Source organism: Agelaius phoeniceus, chromosome 4, assembly GCF_051311805.1.
Source record: "Agelaius phoeniceus isolate bAgePho1 chromosome 4, bAgePho1.hap1, whole genome shotgun sequence".
NCBI lineage: Eukaryota > Metazoa > Chordata > Aves > Passeriformes > Icteridae > Agelaius > Agelaius phoeniceus.
The window spans coordinates 71,561,723-71,575,660 of NC_135268.1; the positions used below are offsets into that span (position 1 = coordinate 71,561,723).

At 47.4% G+C, this 13,938-nt stretch overlaps 1 protein-coding gene across 1 annotated transcript in view; it reads right to left on the reverse strand.

Moving 5' to 3' along the window:
• Window positions 1-1,596: 1,596 nt before the first annotated feature.
• Window positions 1,597-13,938, reverse strand: part of SMOX (spermine oxidase) — a 52,578-nt gene continuing 40,236 nt past the window's right edge. Inside the window, exons 4-7 of the mRNA XM_054633040.2 lie at window positions 13,116-13,293; window positions 9,612-10,307; window positions 3,338-3,498; window positions 1,597-2,082 (exon numbers count right to left, since the gene is read on the reverse strand). Coding sequence (XP_054489015.1) covers window positions 1,945-2,082; window positions 3,338-3,498; window positions 9,612-10,307; window positions 13,116-13,293 — 1,173 coding nt within the window. The 3' untranslated portion in view covers window positions 1,597-1,944. The remainder of the gene's footprint in view (window positions 2,083-3,337; window positions 3,499-9,611; window positions 10,308-13,115; window positions 13,294-13,938) is intronic.

Here is a 13,938-nt window from a genome sequence, read left to right on the forward strand (position 1 = left end):
TTGGATGTCCTGTGATAAAGAAGCCACAGGAATCACAGAATCATTTAGGTCAGAAAAGGCATCCCAGGCCATCAAGTCCAGCTTTGACTGGTCCCCACCTGGTGACCCAGCCCAGGGCACTGAGTGCTCCTTGGGGACTCCACCACCTCCCTGGGCAGCCCCTCCCAGGCTCTGACCATCCTTTCACTGACAATTTCTTCCCAAATTTCTTCACTGAAGAGAAAGCAACCTTTTGGTTTTTCCTGTGTCAGCCCCACATGCCCAAGGGATTTGGTTTTCTCCTCAGATTCCACTTTGCAACAGATCTGGCTGCTGGGAAATCAGCTCTGGCTCCTTGAGGTTGAGCTCTGAGTGACTGAAGCTGGACTGAAGAGTTCTTATCTCTCTTCAGTCAAGTGTGCTGCACTCTCTTCCCTCAGCCCAACTCCTTCTCAACTCAGTAACAGCATGAAAACAGATAAAAATGGGAGAAAAACAGCAATAAATTCAACATACCACCATCCTTCCCAGCTCCCCAGCAGCCAGGAAGGCATCCCACCTCCACACTGCAGCAGGGAACCAGCAGAGCTCAGCTGAACTTGGAGAGAACCAGACAGAGTTGGTGCCTCCTCTGCAGACATTTATCTTGGGATGCACTGACTCACCCTCTGCAGGGGGATTTTTCCCTCTCTCTGTCCCTTTTCCTCCCCTCTGTAACTCATTTATCAGCACAGCTCCCACCCCACACATAGGCAGAGGGAAGGGAGGCTTCACATGGGGCAGCAGATGCCAAAGCAGACACATCCCTCACTCCTCACATGCAGCTCTGGCCAGCAGCCAGCCAGATGGAGAAATGGAATGCAGGGAGATAAGGCAGTGGCTGAACGCCCATGGTCTTCACCCTGAAAACTTTTATTTTTGGAAACTGTTTAGATATCTTTAAACTATGCTGATGGCTACATTGTGTTCACTTGACTTTAAAGAAGCCAATGATTTATCTCTCCAAGAAGTTAAAAAAAAAAAGAAGTCTTTTTCTCATTCCTGATGGCAATTTCCACACGATGCAGACAAAACCTTGGGAGTCTAATATCTGGACTTAGTGACTAAGTGACATCTAACATCTGGACTTAGTGACACACATCTGCACAGTCCAGGGGCTGCTTGCATGGGGTGAGGGCTCCTGTTGCACTGAAGGACACACAAGTAAAGCATAAAGCAACAAAAGAATAACCCTGAGCTGGGAGGGACCCACAAGAATCATCAAATCCCACTCCTGGCCCTGCACAGGGCATCCCAAGAATCCCACCCTGAGCTGAGAGCATTGTCCAAACATTCCATGAGCTCTGGCAGAGACCACACTGACCACAGCGCTGTCAGCTCTGCCCTAACCAGACCCTTTTTGGTCAGGATTGTATTGCTGGCAGAGAAAATCTCCAGTTTGGATACATTATTATACAAGCACCATTTGTGTAATGTGTTTCTGACCTATTTTCAACCTGGTTTCCTCCTATTCCAAATTTTATAGGAAGAGGAAAAAAAAAATCCTATTTTTGTAATGTTGAATAAACGAGTTGGAAGTTACCAAGTGAAGTGTCCAGGAAGTAGCACAGCACCCAGTCTTTTTATTACAACATTTATTTTAGTATAGAAGGCACTTACAATACAGAAAGAAAAAAGAAACAAAAGGAACGTGATAGGCACCAAAAGTGAAATTAGAATTAAAATTACAGAGAAACAGTTTACCAGACCAAAAGGAGCACCCTTCCCTGTTAACAATACAGCACATGGAAATGAAGCTATTGATGGCTAACATTTTTTAACAATTAAGAGCTTTTTATTTTTTTAATTTTTTTTTTAATAGAAAAGATAAAAGGCTGTTCTACTGCGAACTGAAATAAAAGAGAACCCCTCCAGAGAGCTGCAGGAGGATGTGGGAGGTGTTGGTGGTGGTCAGGCAGGGCTCCCTCAGGCTGGGCACTGCAGCAGGTCCTGGTACATCTCGATGAGCCGAGCTGCCTCCCTCTGCCCCGAGAGCACAGCCCCGTGGGTGGTGGAGTAATACTTCCTGTGAGTGGCCTCCCCTGAGAACATCACCTGCATGGGCTGCAGGGCACAGCACAGGGGACACACATCAGCACACGTCACTGGGGAGCGTCACAGGACACAAACTTTCTGTGCCCTCCCACACAGGATGGTTTGGGTTGGGAGGGACCTCCAAGATCATCCAGTGCCACCCCCTTGTCATGGCAGGGACACCTTCCTCTATCCCAAATTGCTCCAAGCCTCTCCAGCCTGGCCAGGGACACTGCCAGGGGTTTTCATCTGTTTTGGAGGGCTGGTTCTCAAAACCTCCACAAGATGCCAGTTCCAAAAACCTCCACAAACCTGCAGGAGGCACAGAGCACCTGCTCGGTACCATCTCCTCCCTCTGCTCCCCTAAATCACACTGCAGACTTTTAGGCATTAAGGGAATTTTTCTTCTGGACAGCAGCTTCAGAAGAATAACAGCCATGTCTCAAAACCCACAGCATTGTATCTCTTATACCAATAGTGAGGTGCTTGCTAGAACTGCAACTCGGATTTGAGGCAGGAATTTCTGGGAGGATTTCCCTGGGAACCACACAGAAAAATTCCTAAAGCTCCTGCTGGGTTTTCTTAAGTAGATTTCTGCACTGAATACAATTATTTCTGCTGGGGCCAAGCTCTGGTGGAGGAAATGGACTGGGCAGCTGCTTGAAGGCTGCATTTTCATCAGCCTTTGGATTTGGACACATAACCCTGAGTGATGGGGTGAGTTTGGCTTAATGTGATCCTGAGCTGTGTAACCACCTCCATGTGTGCTCCAGCTCTCCTTGCTAAATTCAGAAAGCCAAGGCAGTGCCTGGGGAGAAAACTCATCATCCCCTGCCAAGGACTGGGCCTCCCTCAGCCTGCACTGCCAGCACAGAAAGATTTCCTAATATGAACCCCTGACACATTCAGACCTAGACATTAGCAGGGTCATAATCATAATAATAATCTTTGAAACAAACTAGCACGTGCTTTCCTGAGGAATTCTGAACTGGACAATAGGGCTGATGGTCATTAAAGGACAATATCACAATTCCAAAAGCCACACACATGAGCAGCTCTTGATAAATTCAGGGAGAGATGAGGGAATCCCTGAGACGTTGGCATTCCAAACGTTACAGAGGTAAAATCCTACACACATCTTTTGTACAAAAAAAAAAAAAGAATGGGGAAACACACTACTGGAGGCCAAATCATGGGTTTTCCCTTCCAACCTCCCTCCCCAAAAAGCTGCTGCCCAGTGTCCCATCAGCTTTACTGCCCCAGGCCCCATCTGGGCCATACTCACAGGAGATTTGGAGCTCTCAGCATAAGGCAGTGGTTTCGCCAGTTTCTCCACGTCGGCCCCACTAGACCCAACCTGGGTGTAGGAGTAGGATCCACGGAAGTGGGGATTGCTGCCCCAGGAGGACCGCAGGATCCGGCGAGGTTTCGGAATGTTTGGGTTCCCTGGGTGGAAAGGGGAAGGCAAAAAGTCAGACTGTGTCCAAGAGGGCAAGAGGGCAGTGCCTGAGCAAGGTGTGGGTGCCAGGGATTCCATCTTATTTATTCAACATCCAGCCTAGCAGAGCCCCCAAACCAGATGTCCCTTTCATTATGGAGTTTTAACTCTTTATATAACAGAAATTGCCTCCCTTTTCATCTCAGCTCTTCCATTTTCCAGGGTGTTGGGGGAGTCCCCACCCCTGGAGGTGTCCAAGGAACAGCTGGATGAGGCACTAAGTGGCCTGGCCTGCTTGATAAGGTGAGGAATTGGTCACAGGTTGGACTCCATGGCCTTGGAGGTTTTTTCCTACTTAAATGATTCTGTGATTTGTTTTGGAAAGGAGCATTAAAATGTTTAGATTCCTACAACACTGGGGAGCTTCAGGAAACCTTGGACACAGCCTGGTTTGGAAATACAAAGCATGTTCTGGTCACATTTGCAGTGGGGAGCCTGGTGGTAATCAAGCATGTGATTGATCTCAGCAAGATTTAGGCATCTGAGTGCCCAGTCTGAATTGGATGTTTAGGTAGCCTTGTGAGAGAGGAGTGCCTCCAAAGAGGGAAGAAGGCAAATCTTCTTTATGTGGGGACACTGAAAAACCTGTCAGGAAGTTCTCAAAACCTGGATTAACTCATTCCAACAGCTTCCCATAACAGTTTCCCCCCAAATGAAGCTAAAATCCAGGAGACTCTTTCATTTAATGTACAAGGCATAGAAAGAAGGCTTTTGAGGCTGGAAGCAGGATTTCTAGATTGCTGTAGGATTTCCACTGCTAAGAGGATACAGGACCTAGAGGTGAAGAATGCACCCACAACAAGGTCATCATCAGCCACTGTCCCCACCCCAAGGACTTTGGAGAACGTGAGATCCAGGACTGCAGCCACCAGCTGGTGGCACAAGAGCCTCAGGCACAAGCAGGGAGAGTCACACTTGGGAGATCTCTTGCTGGGCTGGTTTTGGACCATCTCAGTGCCACTGCTTTTGTTGGAGTCCCATGATGGTATCTGGCATGGCAGGAGAGGAACAGAGGGACATGGAGAATTCCACTGAAGAGAAATTCCCTCTGCAGGAGCCAAGATCCACCCTTGAGGCAACATCACATACTCAGGCAAGGTTTAGCTACCTGAACCTTGGGCTGAGTCTAAACCTTCCACAGCAAAGGAGACTGGAACTGGATGATCATAAAGGTCCCTTCCAACCCAAACCATTCTATGATTCTTCATGGAAAGGGTTGTCCAGCCCGGCCAGAGCTGCCCAGGACAGTGTTGGAGTCACCACCCCTGGAGGGATTTAAAAGCCATGTGGATGTGGCACCTGGGGACATGTGACAGTGGTGGCCTTGGCAGTGCTGGGGGAATGGTTGGGATCACTGATCTTAAAGAGCTTTTCCAACTCAAGTAATTCTGTGATTCCAGAAGATAGCACAAAAAGTAGGAGTTTTGAGATGTTCACATCCTTTGCCTGCTTCAGACCCTGACTCTGGGACAACTCAAGATGTTCAGCCTGCCATGAGGCAACCCAAATTCCCCCCACTTTCTTCATCCCAGTTTAGAAGGAGACACCCAAATGTAAACCCTGGTTGGGCACTGCATCATTTAGCTCTCATAAGCTATTATTTAGCTGTGCCTTCAATTCCCTAAAATCAAGAGCAGGTCCTGGTTCAGCTTCTGCTTTCAGGAGTATCCTGTCAGCCAGAGCTATGGAATAAGGGGCTGGAACAAAGCAGAGGATGGCTTGCCCAGAGTACTCTGTGAACACTTTAAAACCAGGCCCCAGATCAAAATATGGCCCAGACTAGCAAATAAATATATCCCACAAACAAAACACATCCTACAAAGCAATGTTGTTTCAGGAGTAACGGCTTTGCATAACAAAGGCCTCTAAAATATGTTCCTGCAAGACTCTTCAAAGCAGAAATGCCTGGAAGTGGAAAGCCCAAGGGAGTCTGAGATCTGGGAGCTCTCAGATGTGTCAAGGAAATAAGCTATCATGTTTTATTTTTGAGGGCTGTGGGACAGCCCAGGAGAACACACCATGGAAGCTGTCAGAGAACACTCCCCAAGCAGGGCCAAGGCACCCACCCATCCCACTGCACTGCACTGCACAAAAACAGCACATGAAGAGTTTTCAAGTAAAAAGAGTCTCTGCAGTGGCCTGGTGGTGCCTCTTCCAAAGCTGGTGCGTGTTTCCATATCCACATCCATCCACACGAGCTCCTTCCAAGGTCTCCAGCACATCAGGCCACATTAGCAAGACCCAAGTGTCCACTGTGCAGCCACTGTGGCCCTGCAATTCTGCAATTCTGAACCTTTTAATGCAAGCAGCTGTTTCTAAGAGGAAAATCAGGAGACCCAGAGGGGGCTTTGGTTGAAGGTCAGACAGGAGCACATGGCACAAGCTCTGATTCTGAGCAGCTGTTTGAAGACAGAAACTGCAAAGAGTGAGAGCCACAGTCCTTCAGGGAACATCCTTCACTGGACTTTCTCATTCTGCTTTTAAACAGGGTAAACAGCCTTTGTCTACAGATAAAAGTAACAACACAGATGTGGAAACTTCTCAGTTTCCACCATCCAAAGAGATTACATGGCTAAAGAAAGGATGTTGGCCTTCACTAAAACAGGAAGGTACATATCTTCATGCCACAGATTTCCACTTTTGAAGCTATGCAAGACAACTCCCTGTGCCTCACACAATCATCCCATTTTTCTTCAGCTCCTGGGACCTGTGGATACAGAGGTTTACTGGTCATGGGGCTGACTGAATTACCATACAATCAACTCACCAATCTAAATTAAGGCACCTAAATTTATTTGCCTACCTGAGAGCAGGATGTAAGATTCCACCAAGGGAGATCTGTGGTACTGCCCCCATACCAGTGACTACAACCACCAGAGTGGCTACCCCAGACACCCACATGGGACTGGGAGATGTGATGCAGAACCCAAAACAGATCTGTTCCCCTCCTGGAGGAAAACTCAGGGCATCTCCAGCTGCAGCCTGCCAGGCTCCAGTGATCCCTTCAGCAGGGAGCCTCTGGCTTCCTACTCTGGGAGCTTATCCAACAAAGAAGGCAGAGCAAGGCTCCTAATTGCTCAGAGGTATTCTATTTAATCAGATTTGGAGGACACTGCTTTTCACCATCCAGTTGTGAAAAGCAGTAATTGCTGGTGGTTCTTAGGTTAGAACAATCCTCAGAGCTTTTCACAGCAAAGCCAGATAATCCCCAACGCCGAGCTGAGAGGAAAATTGAAGGTCAGTTCTCAGAGAGATTCTCAGTATGAACCTAAAAGAATGGATTTCACTTAAAACTGGTATAACATACTCTGAAGGCAAATAAAAGGCCACCACGAGCAACAGACTGGGAAAACACAGTGAAAGATGGGAACCTACCTGCTAATGCATGAATTCTTTCTCAGAAGAATAAAAGCATGGGGCATTTCATCCCCAGCACATGAAAGGCAAAGGGAACATTAGAAGGCTCAAAGTATCTGTTTCATTACTGAATATAAGGCTCCCTCTCTACTCAATAGAGAAAAGCTGCTTCAGAAGATGTCACAGAGCACCAGGTGAGGTGTGGAAGATCTGAGCTGCCCTATGGAAGATCCAGGCTTTCCACAGAGGTGAGGATCCTGGCAGGACCAGTTTCCTACCTTGGTTAGCTGACCTGTGTGAGCTTGAGTGGTGGGAAAGGCTCTCAGAGGTGGGTTTGGTGGTGCTAATTGGACCAGGGGAGTGCAGCCGTGCTCAGAATTGGCCATAGGTGTATCATGGGCTGCTGGTCTAAGCCCCTCTCACACTCCCCCTGGACAGATCAAGGGAAGAAGGGAGGTGCACACAGAGCTGAGCGTGCTTCTGTTATTTCAGCCAGCCTGGCACCTGGCCCAGATCAGCCCTGAAGTATTGCTCCTTCTGGGAACCTCTGGGGAAAAACAGGAGCAAGGGAAACGGGATAAATCCAGCTCCCTTAGCCAGGGAATCCTGCAAGAGAATGAAAAGTGAAAAGGTTTTCTACCAACAAGGGCATTGGGGGCAGAAAGTGGAACACGTCATGTTGGGTAATGGGTGTTCCAAGAACAGGTTTTCCTCTCACAGTTTCGAGCAGCTGCAAGGCCACTTCTCAGCTGATGCACAAAATGCTCATTGCAGGGCAAGGGCCTGGTAAATCCAGTCTGGAATTCTCCAAGGAGAGCTAACCTGGGATTAGCTGTGTGGAAGAGCCTGATGGACAGTGACCAGGTGCAGCATCAGCTGGAAGAGCAACTGCAGCACAGACCCAGGGCCCAGAGCCTCATATTTCCCTGCTGGGAGGAGAGGAACATCCAACACACGTAAACAGTCACTGTGAAAAAGCCCAAGAAGGAAGAGGGAGAGCAAACTCCCACATGCCAAACTACAGCAGACCCAAACAGCCAAATTCCCACTCATGAATTGAAGTGGGGTTTGGAATATTTTTTTTTTTTATTTTAATAGGCCTTAAGCAAGAAAAGCTGCAACAAACAAGGTTGTTTGTACATTCAGGACTACAACAACTTGGCCTGTGAGAGAAGAGCCTCCTGCTAAGCCTGGGTAGAGCAGCAGTTCCCTGCTGGGGTCAAGGGAAAGATGGCACATGGGGACTGATGTGACATGGGGACACCCAACACCCCTGAACACCACCAGCTCAGGAGGCACAGCTGAAACAAGGGTGCAGGCTTGGGCACTGAATCTGGGCTTTTCAACCCAGAGTCTCTACCCTACAGCTCCTGCAGAGAGTGGTAAAATCTCTTTGGGCTGTAGTCAGTTATGCAGGAAATCCTCAGATTCCAGGGTCCTTTCAGGAAAAGGGTTCTTCACCCAGAGGTGCTGGAACAGGCTCCCCAAGGAATGGTCACAGCACCGAGCCTGACTGAGCTCAAGAAGCATTTGGACAATGCTCTGAGGCACAAAGGGATTGTTGCAGTGTCCTGTGCAGGGCCAGCAGCTGGACATGATGATCCTGATGGGTCCCTTCCAGCTCAGGATATTCTGTGATTCTGTGACTCTCTGGATCTCCATGTGGTTGGTAGCAAATGGTCAGTAAGGGAAGGGGAAAGCTGCACTTGTGAAGGCAAATTTCTCCAGTTAGCTGGAGCTCCATGGACAAGAGGTAAGGCTGGAAACCCCCTGAGTGCTGAGATTGGGCTAACACCAGCTAGGAAGATATAAATCATTTAATCACAGGAGCCATCTCTAAAATAGCATAAACTGCATCTAATCTTGGAGGATGCTCCTCTTCTAAGTGCTTGCAATTCTCTATCAATTCAAAACTCTTATTTCAAAACTGCTGTTAAGTCCACCACTATTTCTTTTAGTGTTACTACCTTACACCTGCACTTGCACAGTGTCTCACATCAGAGCATGTCAAAACTCTCAGATAAAGAAATCCCTTTTCCTGGGAAGGTGTGTGACCTCTAGAGAAAGTGACTGTGGACAAGCTAAAGCCCATCATCCAAGTGTTATTCCTTTAAGTGATTTTATTTGGATTTTCTCAGTGTAATACACCTAAGATTTGCCTCAGTCCAACTGCTGCCCTTAAAGTGATGTGTGATCACAGAACATGAAATCTGTGAAGTCCAGGAAGGTTTCAGTGATGCACCCAGAAAATGGGAACTCTCAAGATCAATGAATTTTTTGAAATTTAGGTCTTGGAGATTATTTCCATCGATCTGATACTGAATGGAAGTCAGGGGTGTGATTCAACCACACCTCAGCTGATCTAAACAGGTTCAGTTTCTGAAGGGGCCGTGCTGCTCTCCACAGCTGAGATCAGCCCTCAGAGCCCGACAGCTTCAGCTGCTGAAGAGTTATTTGTAATTCAACAAAGCAGAGGATGTGGAATCCTCCAGCACTTCTGCCCATCACTTCCCGAGCCGGTTTATCAGCCCCTCTGTATAAATAGCTCTCAGGCACACCCAAGCAGGAGCTATGCTGGAAGCACACGCACATTCAAAGGGACACAAAATGCCAAAGAACTAAAAATGACTTTAAAGCATTTCCTTCCTCATGGTTATGTGATTCCCCAGCCCCATGCTCCCTCTCCCACCAGAGCACGCCTGACCTGTAAATTTACGTAGCATTTCGGTGCAGGTTTCTGCCACAGTTTCATCATCACACTTCTCCATAATCAAAGCCTCTTCTCCACAGATCCAGCCACTGAGGACATGGCCATACCTCTCAGGTGGGTACAGCACATCAAAGCTGCAGATCTTCTTGTACCACAGCTCCTCAGGGTAAGTCAAGCTCTCGCTCTCCGCCTCGTCTTCCCAGACAAACTGGATGCTGTTGCACTCAGAGCTCCAGAAAGGCTCTTCAAACTCCAGGAAGATCTTGTCAGTGGTATTGATCCCCAGTTTCTCAATGGCCATCACCTTCTCCTCAGGCAGGCGGGGATGGAACAGGCTCTCGTGGCGCTTCTTCAAGACTCCCAGGGACACAGTCACAATGACGTGGTCAGCTGGGATGAACTCACAGTCCTCGCACTCTACGAAGACATTGGAGCCCTTGTTCTCCTCGGGGAGGTCACTGTTGTGGTCAGCCACCCTCTCAATCTCCTGGCTGACCGACTGGTTCCAGTGGATGCACTTGACCGGCTTGCGGAGCTGAATGACAGACTTGGGAATGGAGCGCGCCAGGATCTCCACGATTTTAATGAAACCACAAGGAATGACGTGATGAGCCCCGGGGATTTCGGTCCATTCCCCAAATTCACTCAGCGACACTTCATCCATGCTGTGGGAGCTGCTCTCACAACTCTCTACCTAAGGAAAAGCAACACAAAAGCAACGTTGCCACAGAGCAACTCCTTTAGCCACAGCACAGCTCTGCAAGGGCACAGAGGAGCTGCATGAGATGACTGAATTCCACTCATGAAAGCACAGAATTACACTCTGAAACCAGGTTAGTTTTGCTAGTAAAGAAGTACCTGGCCATAGGGTCTGACAAATATCACTCCTTAGCCTTTCTTGCAACCAGAGAAACCATTTTGTCATGGTAAAGAGTTGGAGTTGCATCGTCCAGAGTTCAGAGGCCAGAGGGCTGGAGCCCCTCTGATCTGAAGAAAAATTGAGAGATGGGGCTGTTCAGCCTGGAGAAGAGAAAGCTCTGGCAAGACTTCCTGACACCTTTCAGTACCTAAAGGTGCTACAAAAGAGCTGGAGAGGGACTTTGGACAAGGCCATGGAGTGACAGGAGAAAGAATTACTGCTTTAAATTGATGGTCAACTTAAATTAGATAGGAGGAATAAATTCTTCCTTGTGAGGGTGGTAAGGCCCTGGCACAGGGTGCCCAGAGAAGCTGTGGCTGCCACAGCCCTGGAATTGTTTTCAAGGCAGGCTGGATGGGACTTGGAGCAACCTGGGATAGTGGAAGGTGCCCTGCCCATGGCAGGGGATGGAACTGGATGATCTTTCTTTAAGGTCCCCTCCAACCCAAATTTTTCTGTGAATCTAAAATTCCATTATGTCTTTGCTTCTGCACAATTCTGGGTTAAAGTTCAGGTTTCTATCCTTTAAAACCCTCTGCAGTGGCCAGGATCTGCTGCCTGGTGCTCCTACAGCAGAACCTGGAGCCGCGTTAATCAGATGCTCATTCCAACTCTAATAAATGTTCCCACGAGGAGCCACAAAAAACTTCTGGCAGCTCTTTGTGCTGTCTGCAGCTTTCAGCATGCTGTCAAACAGTCAGCAATCAGCCAGCTAACAATCTGCCAGAGGTGAGAGGACCCAGCACAGGAGGAACTGAAGGAGACGGAAAAGGGAAATGCCAAGATGTGAGCCACGTGTGTTTGATGTGATTACCAAAGCTTTAGATCCATTAACCTGTTGGTTAATGTTTGTAGGAGTATTAAGCATAGCTGTAGCTCCCAACAATCCCTGGAACAAAGGCAGGATGTTTGGCCTGTCTTGTGATAAGCTTCTAATGATAATCCTGATGCACGGGACACAGTGATCTTAAAATCTTCACATCACCAGAGTCACAATCGCTCGCACACTGTAATTCTCTAAGCATTTTAAGGAATATTACAATTCCTTGCCTCAAACTTTGACCTGTTTTCCAGACCTTTCCACACTTTAGTGACTGTGCTTGGAAGCCTGAAAAGCCTAGACCTTCTTGCTGTGGAGCACCCTGGTGCAGGGCAGGAATCTGTGCTGGGACAAAGCCAACAAGTCAGGGTTGTACCAGCAGCCCCCAGGCTGCTCCTGTGCCTGCAGGGACCAACAGGTGCCTTCCCTGTCCTGCTCACTGCCTGATGACTCCAGTGGACACTGAGTGAAGACCCATCTTTGGACTGTGCTGTAGTTCCACCCTACTCAAGCACTTCCCAGACCTCCCTCCCCCAGGGTGACACAACACAAAACCCATGGATCCTCACCCTGCCTGGCTGCTCCAACAGGACACTCCTCACTATGAAGTTAAACACTGGTGGCTGTTTGATTCTTTCAACCATGGAGGCAAAATGCCAGGGGGGAAAAACAAGCAGCTACCAAGACAGGTTAATCCCTACTCTGCCATCTGATAGTCTAAAGTATGAGAAGCTTTGTTTTTCTCAGTTATTTGCATGAGAAGGGATTTGCAAGACTTGCAGAAACAGCTCTGACTGTGGCAGCCTGGAGCAAGCAGAGGAAAAACCACCAGGAAACCCAGAGCTGTATCCAATGACTTAACCCTGTCTGCATGGGTGCTGCTATCTGGGTAACACAATAAATAACTGAGCTTTACATGGCAGCTGTGGGGACACCCTGTGAGAAGAGGTTTTGGGTGAGGATGCTGAGATATCAGGCTCAGGACACCAGGGTTCAAACCTCAGCTCTATCTCAAATCTCCTGTGAGACTTTAGGTCTTTATTCCTCTTTGGTTTAGCTTCCCATCTGAAAAGAGTGAACTCATGACAAAGTGCTGCTTGCCTCCCCTGCCTCATTTCAGAAGCTTTTAAGTCATCCTAATTGAAATTAAAATGACTGATACACTCTGCTCATGGAGTGCTTGATGCAGCATTAAGTCCTCATCCCACAGAGAACTCATTTAGCCAAGGCACCAAGGAGATAAAAAGAACTATGGAAGCCATGTGGAAAGCTGGTTTTATACAGTCTATCTTGGATTTTATTGCTTTACCTTCAAAATGCTTTCTGGGGATTTCTTCAGCAAATTACTAGCATCAAAATTACATTTCTTCTGGTCTCTGAGAGGTAAAAAACACTCAGGCAGGATCAGTGAGCGCAGGTGTAAGTCACAAGATAAAACATTACTAAAAGAACCTGACAATAGAGTAGCTTCAGGTGGCAAAAAAAAAACCTAAATCACACCATAAAATTTAACAAGGCCTAGGAAAGCCTCTTCTATTAAGACAACTGGGGTTTTAAGGTAAGAAAAAAAATAGTAAAGGCATTATTCCTTGCAGCCCACTGTCTTTGGATCTGAGTTGGGAGGGAAAGTTGTCAACAGAAACACAAACTACAAGAGAGCACAGAAAGCCATTTCCAGGGCTGGGTAGGGCTCAGCCAGGTGCCCTGAGGTTCAGGATTTGTTTGCTCCAAAAACAAAACACCCCAGTGATGTGCACACCTACCTTCAGGTACTGCTGGATCATGGCCAGTTTCAGCCTCTTGACGGCCTCCGTGTCATCCGGGTCGGCCTTGACGCGTTTGCGCACGACGTCCCGCGTGAAAACGCCCACGCTGTTCTGGCTCTCAGCATTGACTGGTTTACCTCGTTGGAAGAACTCCTGAGTCAGGTTATAGACCTGCCAGAGACAGGACACAAGGATCATCCAGCAAGATGCTCCTTCAGCTGTCCCGACCCAGCACACTCACGTCCCTCCCCACATCTGATAAAAAGCACCGGCTCCTCTCCCACCTCTGTGTCCCAGGTTGATACCAGCCCTTCCACCCTCTCCATTATTTAGAAGGAATCCACCAGAGTGGGTCAATTAAGTTTCACAGTTAGTTTTCTGTTGTTCCATTTATGGGGATTTTTGAAGGAATTCTGAATGAGTTAGAGATGGGATTTTTGAGTTTTTTAGATCACGTGATTTATTTTTCTTATCTTCTACATAGACAGGAAGGGTGAGCTTGGCTCACATCTTTACTGCATGGTCTAGTTATAAGACCTTTTAAGGATTTATTGATTAATAAAACACTGTTAATAGGATATTTATGTTTTTGACTTAACCCTTAAGTATTTAGTTTTATGGACTTATGATACAGAGTAAGCATAAGTCTGGAAAACTAAATATTTAAGGGTTAAGTCAAAAACAGCTTTCTTAGTTAATTATTTTATGATACATAAACCTGCAGAACTGTATTCTAAAACTTCTTGTTTACCTTTGTAACTACTTTTATTTTTTTTCTATATCTTAAATTCTAAAACTCGAAACTTTCCTCTTTTT